We start from the raw sequence: 11917 nt of genomic DNA on the forward strand, positions 1-11917 counted from the left end.
TGGTGGCTGGTGCAGCTGTTATGCCAAGTGAAGAGCAGTTAGCCTCCAAAGTCTCATTAATGACAGACCCTTTGATGCCATCATCATGGTGACGTCAACACCACCGAGAACCGGGACTTCTGAGAGCTTGCGGGCTGTTAGCGTGTGTCCTCTTATTTCTCTGGAACCCCTTGGAGACCCTTGGGCTGTTCCCCACTCTTAACATTTTGCCATATTTTTACCCTCTTCCTCTACCAACACACATGCACACACACTAACTGTTGAACTGAGAGTCCCTTGCAACTGTGACCCCAAAGTCTTTAGCATATCAGCTAAGAATGAGAGCATTCTCTTTCACAACCATGGCAAAATCCTTTTCTCTCTTTATTGGTGGTCCCTTTTTTTTTTTTTTTTTTTTAAAGGGAAAACAATAATTTGTTGGTTCAGTGTTCAAAAACATCCATGGCCAGGTCTTGTTTCAGATGTGACTGGATGGATCTGGGGGCTGAAAGAATGCGGTCAGGAACTGGCCTTGCTTGGTCTTTTTTGTTTTTGTTTTTTTTAAAGATTTTATGTATTTACTTGACAGACAGATCACAAGTAGTCAGAGAGAGAGAGAGGAGGAAGCAGGCTCCCCGCAGAGCTGGGAGCCCGATGCGGGGCTCGATCCCAGGACCCCAGGATCATGACCTGAGCCCAAGGCAGAGGCTTTAACCCACTGAGCCACCCAGGCGCCCCTTTCTTGGTCTTTCATTCTCCCTCTCTTTGTCTCTCGTTCCTTTCCTTCTGATCGCTTGCCTCCCTCCCCGTTCTCTTTCCTCTCCATCCCCGCCTTCCTCCCTTCCTTCCTGACTTTACTCTTTAGAGTGGTTTAAGGCTCACAGCGAAATTGAGCAGAAAGTACAGAGAGTTCCCGGATGCCCCCTGCCCCCACTGTCCCCATCCCCACCAGAGGGGCGCACTGGACATAACCGATGAACCCGCAGTGACACATCGTCACCCTGGGTCCTTGATTTCCACTAGGGTTCACTCTTGGCTATATTCCTTCCATGGGTTTAGACAAACATGTCGGGGCTCGGATCCACCACCAGCATATAGCACGGGATAGTGGCACATGGCACCGTTTTTGTGTTCAAGAACTTTAACCCTTGCTGTGATGCGGCTGTCTGGTAGGCTGTCCGGAGTCAGATTTTACCTGTGGCTCCAATAATGTCCTTTCCGGTATTTTTCCCCCCGAAGGTGTGATCCTGCCCCAGGTCATACCTTGTATTTAATAGTGTCCCATTAGTCTCCTTTCATCTGGAATGGATTTTTGTCCTCCATGACATTGACATCCTGGAAAAACGTCCAAGCCTGTTGTTTTACAAAATGTCCCCTCCGTGTGCCTAACCCAGCCTCCTCTTCGCTGGTGGGGAGTAGGTTTAAAAGTCCGGCTCATGCCCTCTGATTTTACATTGGCAAATTTTTTTTTTCATCCCAGAATCCTGACCAAGAGGCCAGATGTTTTTCATTGTAGTTCTCAAACTTGGACCTGAACCATGTACACAGGATCTGTGGAAATCTGTCCATCTGCGTGGCCCCGCGTGGCTACTTGGGAGGAGAAGTAGAACTGCCTTCCCTGCCTCACACTGACCTCGAGGCTCTTCCTCCCCCCGCAGGAGAAGAACGGGCTCTGTGCCTTGTTGACGTGAAGAAAGTGAAGCAGTCCCTCGCACAGGCTCACCTTCCTGCCCAGCCCGACATCTCCCCCAACGTGTTCGAGGCCGTTAAGGGCTGCCACTTGTTTGCTGCTGGCAAGGTGAGCTCTCCTCTGGGCCTCCACAGGTGGAGTGTTCTTGAAATCGGCTCTGCCCTCCTTCCGACAGGGCTCATTGATTTGACCTTGGAAAACTCTATGTCCTCTCATTGGGTGAAATTTCTGTTGCTTTCTTTAGGCACATAAAACAATTTGTATAGCCATGAAATTTGCATAGGCTTTGAGTCTAAAGTCAGAAAAAATGAGGATAAAATTAACAAAACTGAAAGGATGAACCCCAGTTCAAAAAAACGGTGTATGAGTGAGTGTACACGTGAGTGTGTGTGTGTGTGTGTGTTTATGATGGAGTCTTTTTTATTTTCATTTTTTTAAAAAGTAGACTCCACACCCAGAGTGGAGCCCAGCACAACTCATGGCTGCTGAGACCAAGACCCGAGCTGAGATCAAGAGTCAGATGCTCAATCAACTGAGCTACCCAGGCACCCCTAGTCTTTTTTTTTTTTTAATCTAACCTAGAACCCCACATCCGAACTTGATGAAAAAATGTTTTATTACTAAAAATTTGCAAATTCTGATTTATGACATTTATATAATATAAAGTCAGTTCCTGGTAAGTCAAGTTAATTCTTTGGTAGCTAACAGCATATTGATTTTGGTACATATATTCATTTGCTTGCCTGCTTCTTTAAGGAAACTTTTTTTTAAAATTAAATTTATTTATTTTCAGAAAAACAGTATTCATTATTTTTTCACCCCACCCAGTGCTCCATGCAATTCGTGCCCTCTATAATACCCACCACCTGGTACCCCAACCTCCCACCCCCCCGCCACTTCAGATCCCTCAGATTGTTTTTCAGAGTCCATAGTCTCTTCATGATTCACCTCCCCTTCCAATTTCCCCCAACTCCCTTCTCCTCTCTAACACCCCTTGTCCTCCATGCTATTTGCTATGCTCCACAAATAAGTGAAACCATATCATAATTGACTCTCTCTGCTTGACTTATTTCACTCAGCATAATAAGTCACTTGACTTATTTCATTCCAGTCCCGTCCATGTTGCTACAAAAGTTGGGTATTCATCCTTTCTGATGGAGGCATAATACTCCATAGTGTATATACACCACATTTTCCTTATCCATTCGTCCGTTGAAGGGCATCTTGGTTCTTTCCATGGTTTGGCGACCGTGGCCATTGCTGCTATAAACATTGGGGTACAGATGGCCCTTCTTTTCACTACATCTGTATCTTTGGGGTAAATACTCAGGAGTGCAATTGCAGGGTCATAGGGAAGTTCTATTTTTAATTTCTTGAGGAATCTCCACACTGTTCTCCAAAGAGGCTGCACCAACCTGCATTCCCACCAACAGTGGAAGAGGGTTCCCCTTTCTCCACATCCTCTCCAACACATGTTGTTTCCTGTCTTGCTAATTTTGGCCATTCTAACTGGTGTAAGTTGATATCTCAATGTGGTTTTAATTTGAATCTCCCTGAGGGCTAGTGATGATGAACATTTTTTCATGTGTCTGATAGCCATTTGTATGTCTTCATTGGAGCAGTCTCTGTTCATATCTTCTGCCCATTTTTTTAATATGATTACCTGTTTTGTGTGTGTTGAGTTTGAGGAGTTCATTATAGATCCTGGATATCAACCTTTTGTCTGTACTGTCATTTGCAAATATCTTCTCCCATGCCGTGGGTTGCCTCTTTGTTCTTTTGACTGTTTCCTTTGCTGTAAGGAAACTTTTTTAAAGATTTTATTTATTTATTTGACAGAGAGAGAGATCACAAGTAGGCAGAGAACTAGGCAGAGAGAGAGAGGGGGGAAGCAGGCTCCCTGTTGAGCAGAGAGCCCGATGTGGGACTCGATCCCAGGACCCTGAGATCATGACCTGAGCCGAAAGCAGAGGCTTAACCCACTGAGCCACCCAGGCGCCCCAGGAAATTTTTTTATTAAAAAAAATTAAAAGCATTTGTGGGTGCATACACGTGAACATAGATAATTTTAATGAAACCTGAATCAAGCATTTGCAGATTCCCAGAGTCTGCTGGAGTTCTCGTGCTGAAAGCCACTGCCTTTCCCTTTTCAGAAGACTGCTCACTGGGTATTTGGGATTTAGTCACTCTTAGCCAGCTTTTACCTAGCGCCTCCCATGTACTTGGCCATGTACTTCAGAGGCGTTTGTGCTGAGTGAAGGAGGACCAACAGGGGAGGGGTGTGGTGGGCCACAGGAACCTCCTGAGGGGAGCTTGACCTTGGCTATGGCCTTGGCCACTGTTCTTGAGGACTTTTGGTTTCTGAAACCTTCTGGCTGTGGGGCTGATGGCATTCTTTATTAGTCACTTACACAACGGTTGGGATTAACTGTGGCAACAATAAAAAGAGGACAGAATATAAAGGAAGAAGGATGGCTGGCCTAGAAAGGCGTGGATTTGCAAAGGGTTCTTGGAGGAGCTGAATCTCGAGGGACTGAGGAAAGGACAATGCTGGACGGACCCAGGATTTCCAGATCGGGGCCCGGGAAGGAAAGATGTACTTTTTCAGTTTTAACAATTCTTTTTAAAGAGAACATTTCTTTCTTTCTTTTTTTTTTGTCTTTCCTTTTTTCTGCTTCTTGTTCTTTGTGCGTTTTTTATCCCTAATATTACTTTTTCTGGATCTCTTATTTGTCTTAATTTCATCAGCTTTATAGTGATTTTACTAATCTTTATAAAGGAGCAGCTTTGGGCTGTACTGATTCTTACTTTGCTATTATCTTACTTATCATTAATTTTTGCTTTTTCCTTAATCTTCATTTTTCCTTCCTTGAGTTTTCTCTGGCTTTTTTCCATTCTCTTTCTAATCTCTTGTTTAGCTAATTAATTTTCAGGTCTTTTTTCCTAAGGTAAGCACTTTAAGGCCATACATTTTCCCTCTTACTACAATCTTACTGTAAATTTTTATCGTTACACATAGTTTAAAATTTTTCTGTGAATGATGAGTTACCTAGAAATGGGCATTTTACAGTGTTGGAACTACTAAAAAAATAGGTACATTATAAAATTATAACATCTAATAATATAAACATCCACAAACTTACTACCCACACCAAGAGCTGGAATATTACTAACACTTCCCATTTTCCTGTGTATTCCTTGCCTCTCCCATCCCATTTCATTCCACCTTGACCTTGAAAACTGTATGTCCTCTCACTGGGTGAAATTTCTGTTGCTTCCTTTAGGCACACAAAACACACACACAAAACTCCCCACCCCCAACTGCTGACCTTCATGTTGGCACTGATTGGAGAAGCTTCTTTTTGCCCTTAGTAAAATGACAGAGATGTGGTACTGGGAGGTAAAGTAAGAGTGATTTAGCCATTCTAGAAAAAGAGAACTCTACGTATACAGATCTTAGCTAAGAACTTTTCTCTTTGAACCATAATCCTTAAATTCTTGAGGTAATTTCTACTGCCTTCCTCCTCCCTCAGGGTAAGATTGTCGGAAGGCTCTGTCTCTAGCAGAAGGCACAGGAACACCAAATGTGTGTGGTGTCAGGTGATTTCCAGAGGCCTTTGCCAGGTCTTTGTTAAATCTCTGGTTCTTACTAGCGGCAGTTCTGACCCCTAGGGGATATTGGGCAGAGTCTGGAGACATCTGTGGTTGTCACAACTGGTGGTTGTACCACTGACATCCAGAGGGGAGAGCCTAGGGTTGCTGCTAAACATCCTACAACGCACAGAGCAGCCTCTGGCCACAGAGAATTACCTGGTCTCGAGTCAGTAGTACTAAGGGGGAGGGGCTCTGCTCTAAACTGGCATTAGGTTCCTAGTTCTGCTGTGGAGTCAGCAGTCACACCAGTGACCCTCTTTTTTCTCTGTTTCCCTGATTGCTTTCCAGATTGAGAACGGGCTCTGCATCTGTGCAGCCATGCCCAGCAAAGTTGTCATTCTCCGCTACAACGAAAACCTCAGCAAGTACTGCATTCGCAAAGTAAGTCCCGGGCACCTGGCCTGCTGGGCCCTGGCCTGGGCTGGAAAGTGTGCTGTCTCTGGGAACAGTGTGTGCCTGGTCCCTTCAGTCTGGGTGACCTCCAGAGAGAGAGACAGACAAGCCGACACACCCTTCCTTCCTGGAGGAAGCTCCAGAGCCCTGAGGAGCTGCAGTTTTTCTCCTCTCCTTTTCTTTCTCCTGTCTGTGAGCTGCCTTTCCAGCCAGCCCAGTGGATCCGGCCCTTTGTTAAGAGAGAAAGGAAGCAGGCTGGTGGAAGAGACACTTTTAAATTAGCACGAAAAAGGAAGGCGATCTCTCCGAGAAGCTAGCAGTCCCTGGCGACACTTATCAGAATCTTTGTCAGATCCTAGACATTTCTATTAATAACTTTTGGAAAAGCCAGTGCTTGCTGTGTTCCTAGATGTAATTAGAGAGCTGATTCTCCTTGGAGCAGAGCAGTGGTGGGGGGGACTACAGTGTGGACAAGTTGCACATTAGGTTATTGGCCTCGTTTCCAGAGGCCGGCCGTTGTCCCTAGACTAAGAAAGCGCCACCTGTTGTAAGCGTAATTTACTTCCGGTGCCTTCCTGATTAGTCTCAAGTGAAATGAGGGATGATTATATAAGGGTCATTATGTGTTAGGGCAACAGTTTCATCCTGGGTGGGCAGTTTGTTTGTTTTATTTTACTGAGCACCTCCTGGTACCAGAGACCAAGCTGGCTGTTTTCCAAACACTTCACAACAGTTCTGAAATGCAGGCGTGGTAATCGCCAATTTTCAGGTAAGACCATCGAGGCCTGCTGAGGTCCTGTTGGGAAGTTGAGACCAAAATTGAGGTTTGATTTTTCCCTTTCACTGTATCATGCTGCCTAAAAATTTCGTCATATTTACCAGGTCCTCAGTAAATAGCAGTAGTGGTAGTGTGGGTTAGATTTTGAACTGTTAGCTTTAGGAAAAGTCTCAGAAGTCATTGCTTTTTATAATTCTTTTGAATAAGCATGCTTAGGTTTTTGAAAATACTAGGATGGGCCTGAAAACAAGGGGAATTAGAAAGCTGATCACTAATAGAGATGACAACAATGGTGATGAGAATAATTATACAGGTAATATAGGTTCATGGTAAAATGTAGCTCACAAAAAGAAGGAAGCTAAAACAACTCCCTCTAACCAGCCCTGTGTTTTCCAGTCTTTTTCCTCAGATAAGAATTTATTTTCTTAAAGATCTGGTGTTGAATGCAAACTTTTCATTGAAATGGTATCTGTGACTCTTTTTGGCTGCCATTTGATATTTTCTTAATCTGGAGTTGCAGTGAACCCAGAGGTAGCAAAGGGATTATTAGTCTTCATAGGGGACATGAAAGGATTGAAGTGTTTACGCTTTGCGTGGCCGAGAACACGAACAAGTCCAGAGGTGACCGTCTCCAAGGCTCGGGGAAGTGGAAGAGCAATGGACCTCGGGCTGTCGTGTGTTAACTCACATCCTTTTCTTCTACCCTCTGTCTTAGGAGATAGAGACCTCAGAGCCCTGCAGCTGCATCCACTTCACCAATTACAGTATCCTCATTGGAACCAATAAATTCTACGAAATTGACATGAAGCAGTACACGCTTGAGGGTAGGGCCCAAGTCGTCCCCGCCCCGCCCCCACCACCAGCCCACACTCTGCGCTGGCCACCAACTTCTCCCTGATGCCCCACTTCTTACCTACCTTTACAGAATTCCTGGATAAGAATGACCATTCCTTGGCGCCTGCTGTGTTTGCCTCCTCTTCCAACAGTTTCCCTGTCTCGATCATGCAGGTGAACGGCGCAGGGCAGCGGGAGGAGTACCTGCTCTGCTTCCACGGTGAGTCTGTGCTCCCTGCCGGCCGCTGCCCTGAGGGCGTGCGGGTGCCAGGACTTCCCGACCCCCATCAGGGCTCTCACCTAGCCCGGCTCCATGGTATTCTTTCCTGAGAACAGCTGCTTCTTTCTTTCTCCGCCCCTTGCTTTCTCTCCTTTTCCTTTCCTTCTTTCTTGTGGGCTTTGTTTTTTTTTTTTTTTTGGAAGTTTTTCTTCATTCTTTTTTATTCCTTCTTCCTTCCCCCCACCCCCCGTCCCCACAGGCAATTTCTGGGTCCTCCTGTCTCTTCCTCCCTGTGTCTCGGTCTCTGTTTCTTTCCTTTCCCTTCTTTCATGTCTCCTGTTTCTTCTGCCTTCCTTTGCTCTTTTTTTCCTATCTCTTCCACTTTTCTTTAACACATTTCTGAGAGATGTGGCTCAGCAAAGGTCCTCAGGTTTTAATGATCCAGTTAAATTTGGCTGGTGGTCCCCTGGGCTCAATCCCTTATTCTTCTGGCAAAGTGTACGGTGTCATTGATACTGCTGCCTCTGACTGGGCTGATGCCCCTGGGATGCAACTCCTTGCAGAATTTGGGGTGTTCGTGGATTCTTACGGAAGACGTAGCCGCACAGACGATCTCAAGTGGAGTCGCTTACCTCTGGCCTTCGGTAAGTGAAGCAAGGTATGGAGGGCTCTATTCTGCCAGCAGCTGACATCCTAGGAAAGAACCGCAGGTAGAATCCTTTTTGGCTCACACACTATGCCTATGGTTTATGTTAGACACCAAGTGCCACAGGTTGTAGTCCCAGGGTTCAGGGCAAAGATGCTGATGCTTGATGAAAAACTGCATAAGCCAAATCCACCAGCTTTGTGAAAGATTTGTCAGGTTCTCAGGAAGAAGGGAGAGCGTTCCCTGTGAATTTATTTAAATCATTTCAAGATTTAAATAAAAGAGTATCCCGTGGGATAGCTGAACACATGTCAATTTCATCAGTTATCAGGCAGAGCAAGTAGGTCATGCTCCTTCTTTCCCTAAGTGTAAACACTGCTGTGATGAACATCTTGCACTGATCTTTGCACACTTGTCAAGTAGAATCTGCTGCTCATAAGCCCTGAAAGTGGAGCTGCTGGGTCACGCAAAAACATCCATGTACATAAACACACGTATGTACAAATATGTTCACACATATTGGTGTAAATGCTCTGAAACATTGTTATGGTAAAAATACCCATCAAGGCTATTTGGTTTCTCTCTTGCTGCCTAACAAGTTCCAGAACTTGTTATGGCCAAGACTACAATAACTTATTATTGCCCAAGATGCTGAGGCTTGATTGGGCCATTCTGCTTCACGTGGTACCAGTGGGGGCACTGGGATAACTAGAAATTCCAAAATGGTCTCACAAAATGGTGGCCAATTGGTATGAACTCAGCTGGGGCTGGGGCCTGGGGGCTGGAGGCCTCGGTTGCTCTCCACATGGGCATCTTCCAGGAGTGCAAAAGTGGAAGCTGGCAGGGCTTGTTGCTTCCACCATAACCTACTGGTTAAAGCAGCCACGGGGTCAGCCGAGATTCAAAGCAAGGAGGCTCCGCCAGGCCTGAGTACCAGGAGGCATGACTCATAGTCCAAAACCAAAGTCTAGTTTACCACAAGGGAGAATAGTGATAATCTCCTTTTCCTTTTAAGACAGAAAAGCCTCCTATCAGATCCTAGAGCTTCATTGATACTGTGATATAAACATATAGTGTTAAGATGAGAGATATTTAATTATCTTTGAACTCAGTCTTTAATTCTGCACATTTTCAAAAAAGAAAATTAAACAGTTTACAAAGGTATACAATGTAAAATCTCACCCATATAACCTGTCTCCCCACTTCTCCGTCCCCACTCACCCAAGCAGGGGGAAAACTTTTATTATTTATCCCTCCAGTGCTTTGTGCAAATAGAGATGCATAAGAAAATATATTCTTATCCTCCCCCCCACACACTTTTTTTTTTTTTTTTAAATCCATGTGGTGCCACACTTTACACATTATTTATTCTGAATTTTGCTTCACACACTAAGTAAAACACACCTCAGGGTTTTTTAGTATATCAGTACACAGAGAGCTTCATGCAGTTTTTACAGCTGTGCAGAATCCCTCAGATGTACCATAATTTATTTAACTGACCCCCAAAACATACCCTGGATTTGGTTCCCATCTTCTGCTCTGACAACATGGCAGTAAACTTGGACACACCTCGTTATGTTGGCACACGGGTGTATGCGTAGGCTAAATTATTTTAGGTGCAATTGCTGGGTCGAAGGTGGCATTGCAGCCTGGTTTTGATTTCCTCTTTTAAACCTTCCTTGTTCCATGCTCTTCTTCTGGGGTAACCTTGCAGCCTACAGAGAACCCTATCTGTTTGTGACCCACTTCAACTCACTTGAAGTCATTGAGATCCAGGCACGCTCCTCTCTGGGGTAAGCATTGCCCTTTCAGGCTTCAGAAAGCTCAGCTGTTGGGGTTGGGGGTCAGGGCCCAGTGTCTGTTTCTTCCCATGCTACCCAGCAACAGAGGTAACCTGAATGTAACCGCTTATCTGGAACTCCTTAGGACTCCTGCCCGAGCGTATTTGGAAATCCCAAACCCACGCTACTTGGGCCCTGCAATTTCCTCAGGAGCGATTTACCTGGCCTCGTCATACCAGGATAAATTAAGGGTCATTTGCTGCAAAGGAAACCTCGTGAAGGAGTCCGGCACTGACCACCACCGGGGCCCGTCCACCTCCCGCAGGTACCATCCTTCTCTTCGTTACAGGAGGCAGAGTGCTGTTGTGTAAAGTAGAAGGAAATTGTGCTACGCTGGTCAAAGGTCTTCAAGCTCAAGCCACTCCTTTCTTTGAGCTATATAGCATGACACTGACTCAGTCCTTCTTGAGAATCAGGAGAAATCTTAAATGCCCTCTTAGAGAAGGTGGGCACAAATGTCTGGTCTTTCTCTTTTGGGTATTTTTGGTGGCACTAGAATGGAGCACTATAGTGTGTGTGTGTGTGTTTGGGTATTTTTGGTGGCACTAGAATGGAGCACTATAGTGTGTGTGTGTGTGTGTGTGTGTGTGTGCGCGCGTTGGGCAACCTTTAATGCTCAAAGTCAGCCAGAGTTGAGACACTGAGGCCTTCTCAGATTTTTCCTGAGGGCTTTGCCTGTGTGTGTGTGGCTTTCTAGATTCCTACAAATATATGGGACCATTTCAAAACGCCATATCAACATGTTATTCCCAGATCGCCTTTTGAGTGTTTTAGCCAGCCTCTTCCCCAGATGGTATCACACTGTCTTAAGAATTTGCCAGGTTAAATACTTGCTGCTGATTGTTTCTGATGAACATTTGGGGATAGGGCTTTTCTTACGAGGAAACCCTGCGTCAGGTCAGACGGGAACTGTTTGCTGGGGCCGCGGCTTTGTGGGGAGCATCAGTCCTGATGCTAACTGTGGCTACTGTGGTTACGGGGCTGATGGTTTCAAAACTGCCGCAGCTCTGGAGAGAAAATGTTGAGGTCACGTTAACATGTCACAAAGCTTGTTGTCCTTACGGAGGTTCAGCTATTTTTTACATAAATGCTCTTGCTGTTTGAGTCATTGCCAGTCTTTGGTTAATTTCCGGAGTTCTGGAAAAGTTGCTTTAGACACTCGTTGCCAGTGTTCTGGTTGCTTTTATGGAGGAATTGGGTTTTCGGCAGTCCTTACTCTACCATTCTGGAAGCGTTCTTCCCCTTTGTAATATAGCTGATAGCACCCTGCATATATTCTTCCGGACCTTCATGTATCTTGGAGATTGTTCCAGGTTGGTATCAGAAGGATTTCTTCATTGTTGTTGTTTTTTTTTAATGACTGTGTAGCATTTATGCCTTCATGTGACCTTTATTTAATTGCTCCTTTATCAGTGCATGTTTAGGTGGTTCACAGACAGTAGCTGTAATAAATTAAATGACTTTGTGCTTATGTCGTTTGGCATGCTTATGAATCTATCTGTACGATAAATTCCTGGAAAAAAAAATTGATGGGCGACATCAAATGTCCATTTGTAATTTTGATTGATGTTGCTGAGTGTTCCTCCCTAAAGTATATTCATTTGTAATCCTACCAGCTGTGCGTGGGAAGTGGGACTGACCTTGTCTTGACACAGTCTATGAGCCAGATCCAGGTTGATGGACAGGTTTGAGATGTGTAACTCTAAGTTCTTGGTGTACAGAGAAGTTCTGAGATGATCTAACCCAGGGGAACATTTAATTGACCTAGGATTTAAATTTTCTGGACTGCTATGTCTACCCTGTAAAGAGTTCTGTGGATCCCTACCATGTGCTGGACACAGTGTCTGGGGATGGGGATCCACTGATGATTTTATTCTTTTTT

General features: G+C 45.0%; 1 protein-coding gene across 9 annotated transcripts in view; it reads left to right on the forward strand.

Moving 5' to 3' along the window:
• Nucleotides 1-11917, forward strand: part of CIT (citron rho-interacting serine/threonine kinase) — a 167913-nt gene that overhangs the window by 148672 nt on the left and 7324 nt on the right. For all 9 annotated transcript variants that reach the window (XM_059138701.1, XM_059138700.1, XM_059138703.1 and 6 more), the window contains 7 exons: nucleotides 1638-1777; nucleotides 5612-5704; nucleotides 7210-7318; nucleotides 7420-7548; nucleotides 8112-8192; nucleotides 9909-9987; nucleotides 10121-10300. In XM_059138701.1, coding sequence (XP_058994684.1) covers nucleotides 1638-1777; nucleotides 5612-5704; nucleotides 7210-7318; nucleotides 7420-7548; nucleotides 8112-8192; nucleotides 9909-9987; nucleotides 10121-10300 — 811 coding nt within the window. The remainder of the gene's footprint in view (nucleotides 1-1637; nucleotides 1778-5611; nucleotides 5705-7209; nucleotides 7319-7419; nucleotides 7549-8111; nucleotides 8193-9908; nucleotides 9988-10120; nucleotides 10301-11917) is intronic.

Source organism: Mustela lutreola, chromosome 11, assembly GCF_030435805.1.
Source record: "Mustela lutreola isolate mMusLut2 chromosome 11, mMusLut2.pri, whole genome shotgun sequence".
Lineage (NCBI taxonomy): Eukaryota > Metazoa > Chordata > Mammalia > Carnivora > Mustelidae > Mustela > Mustela lutreola.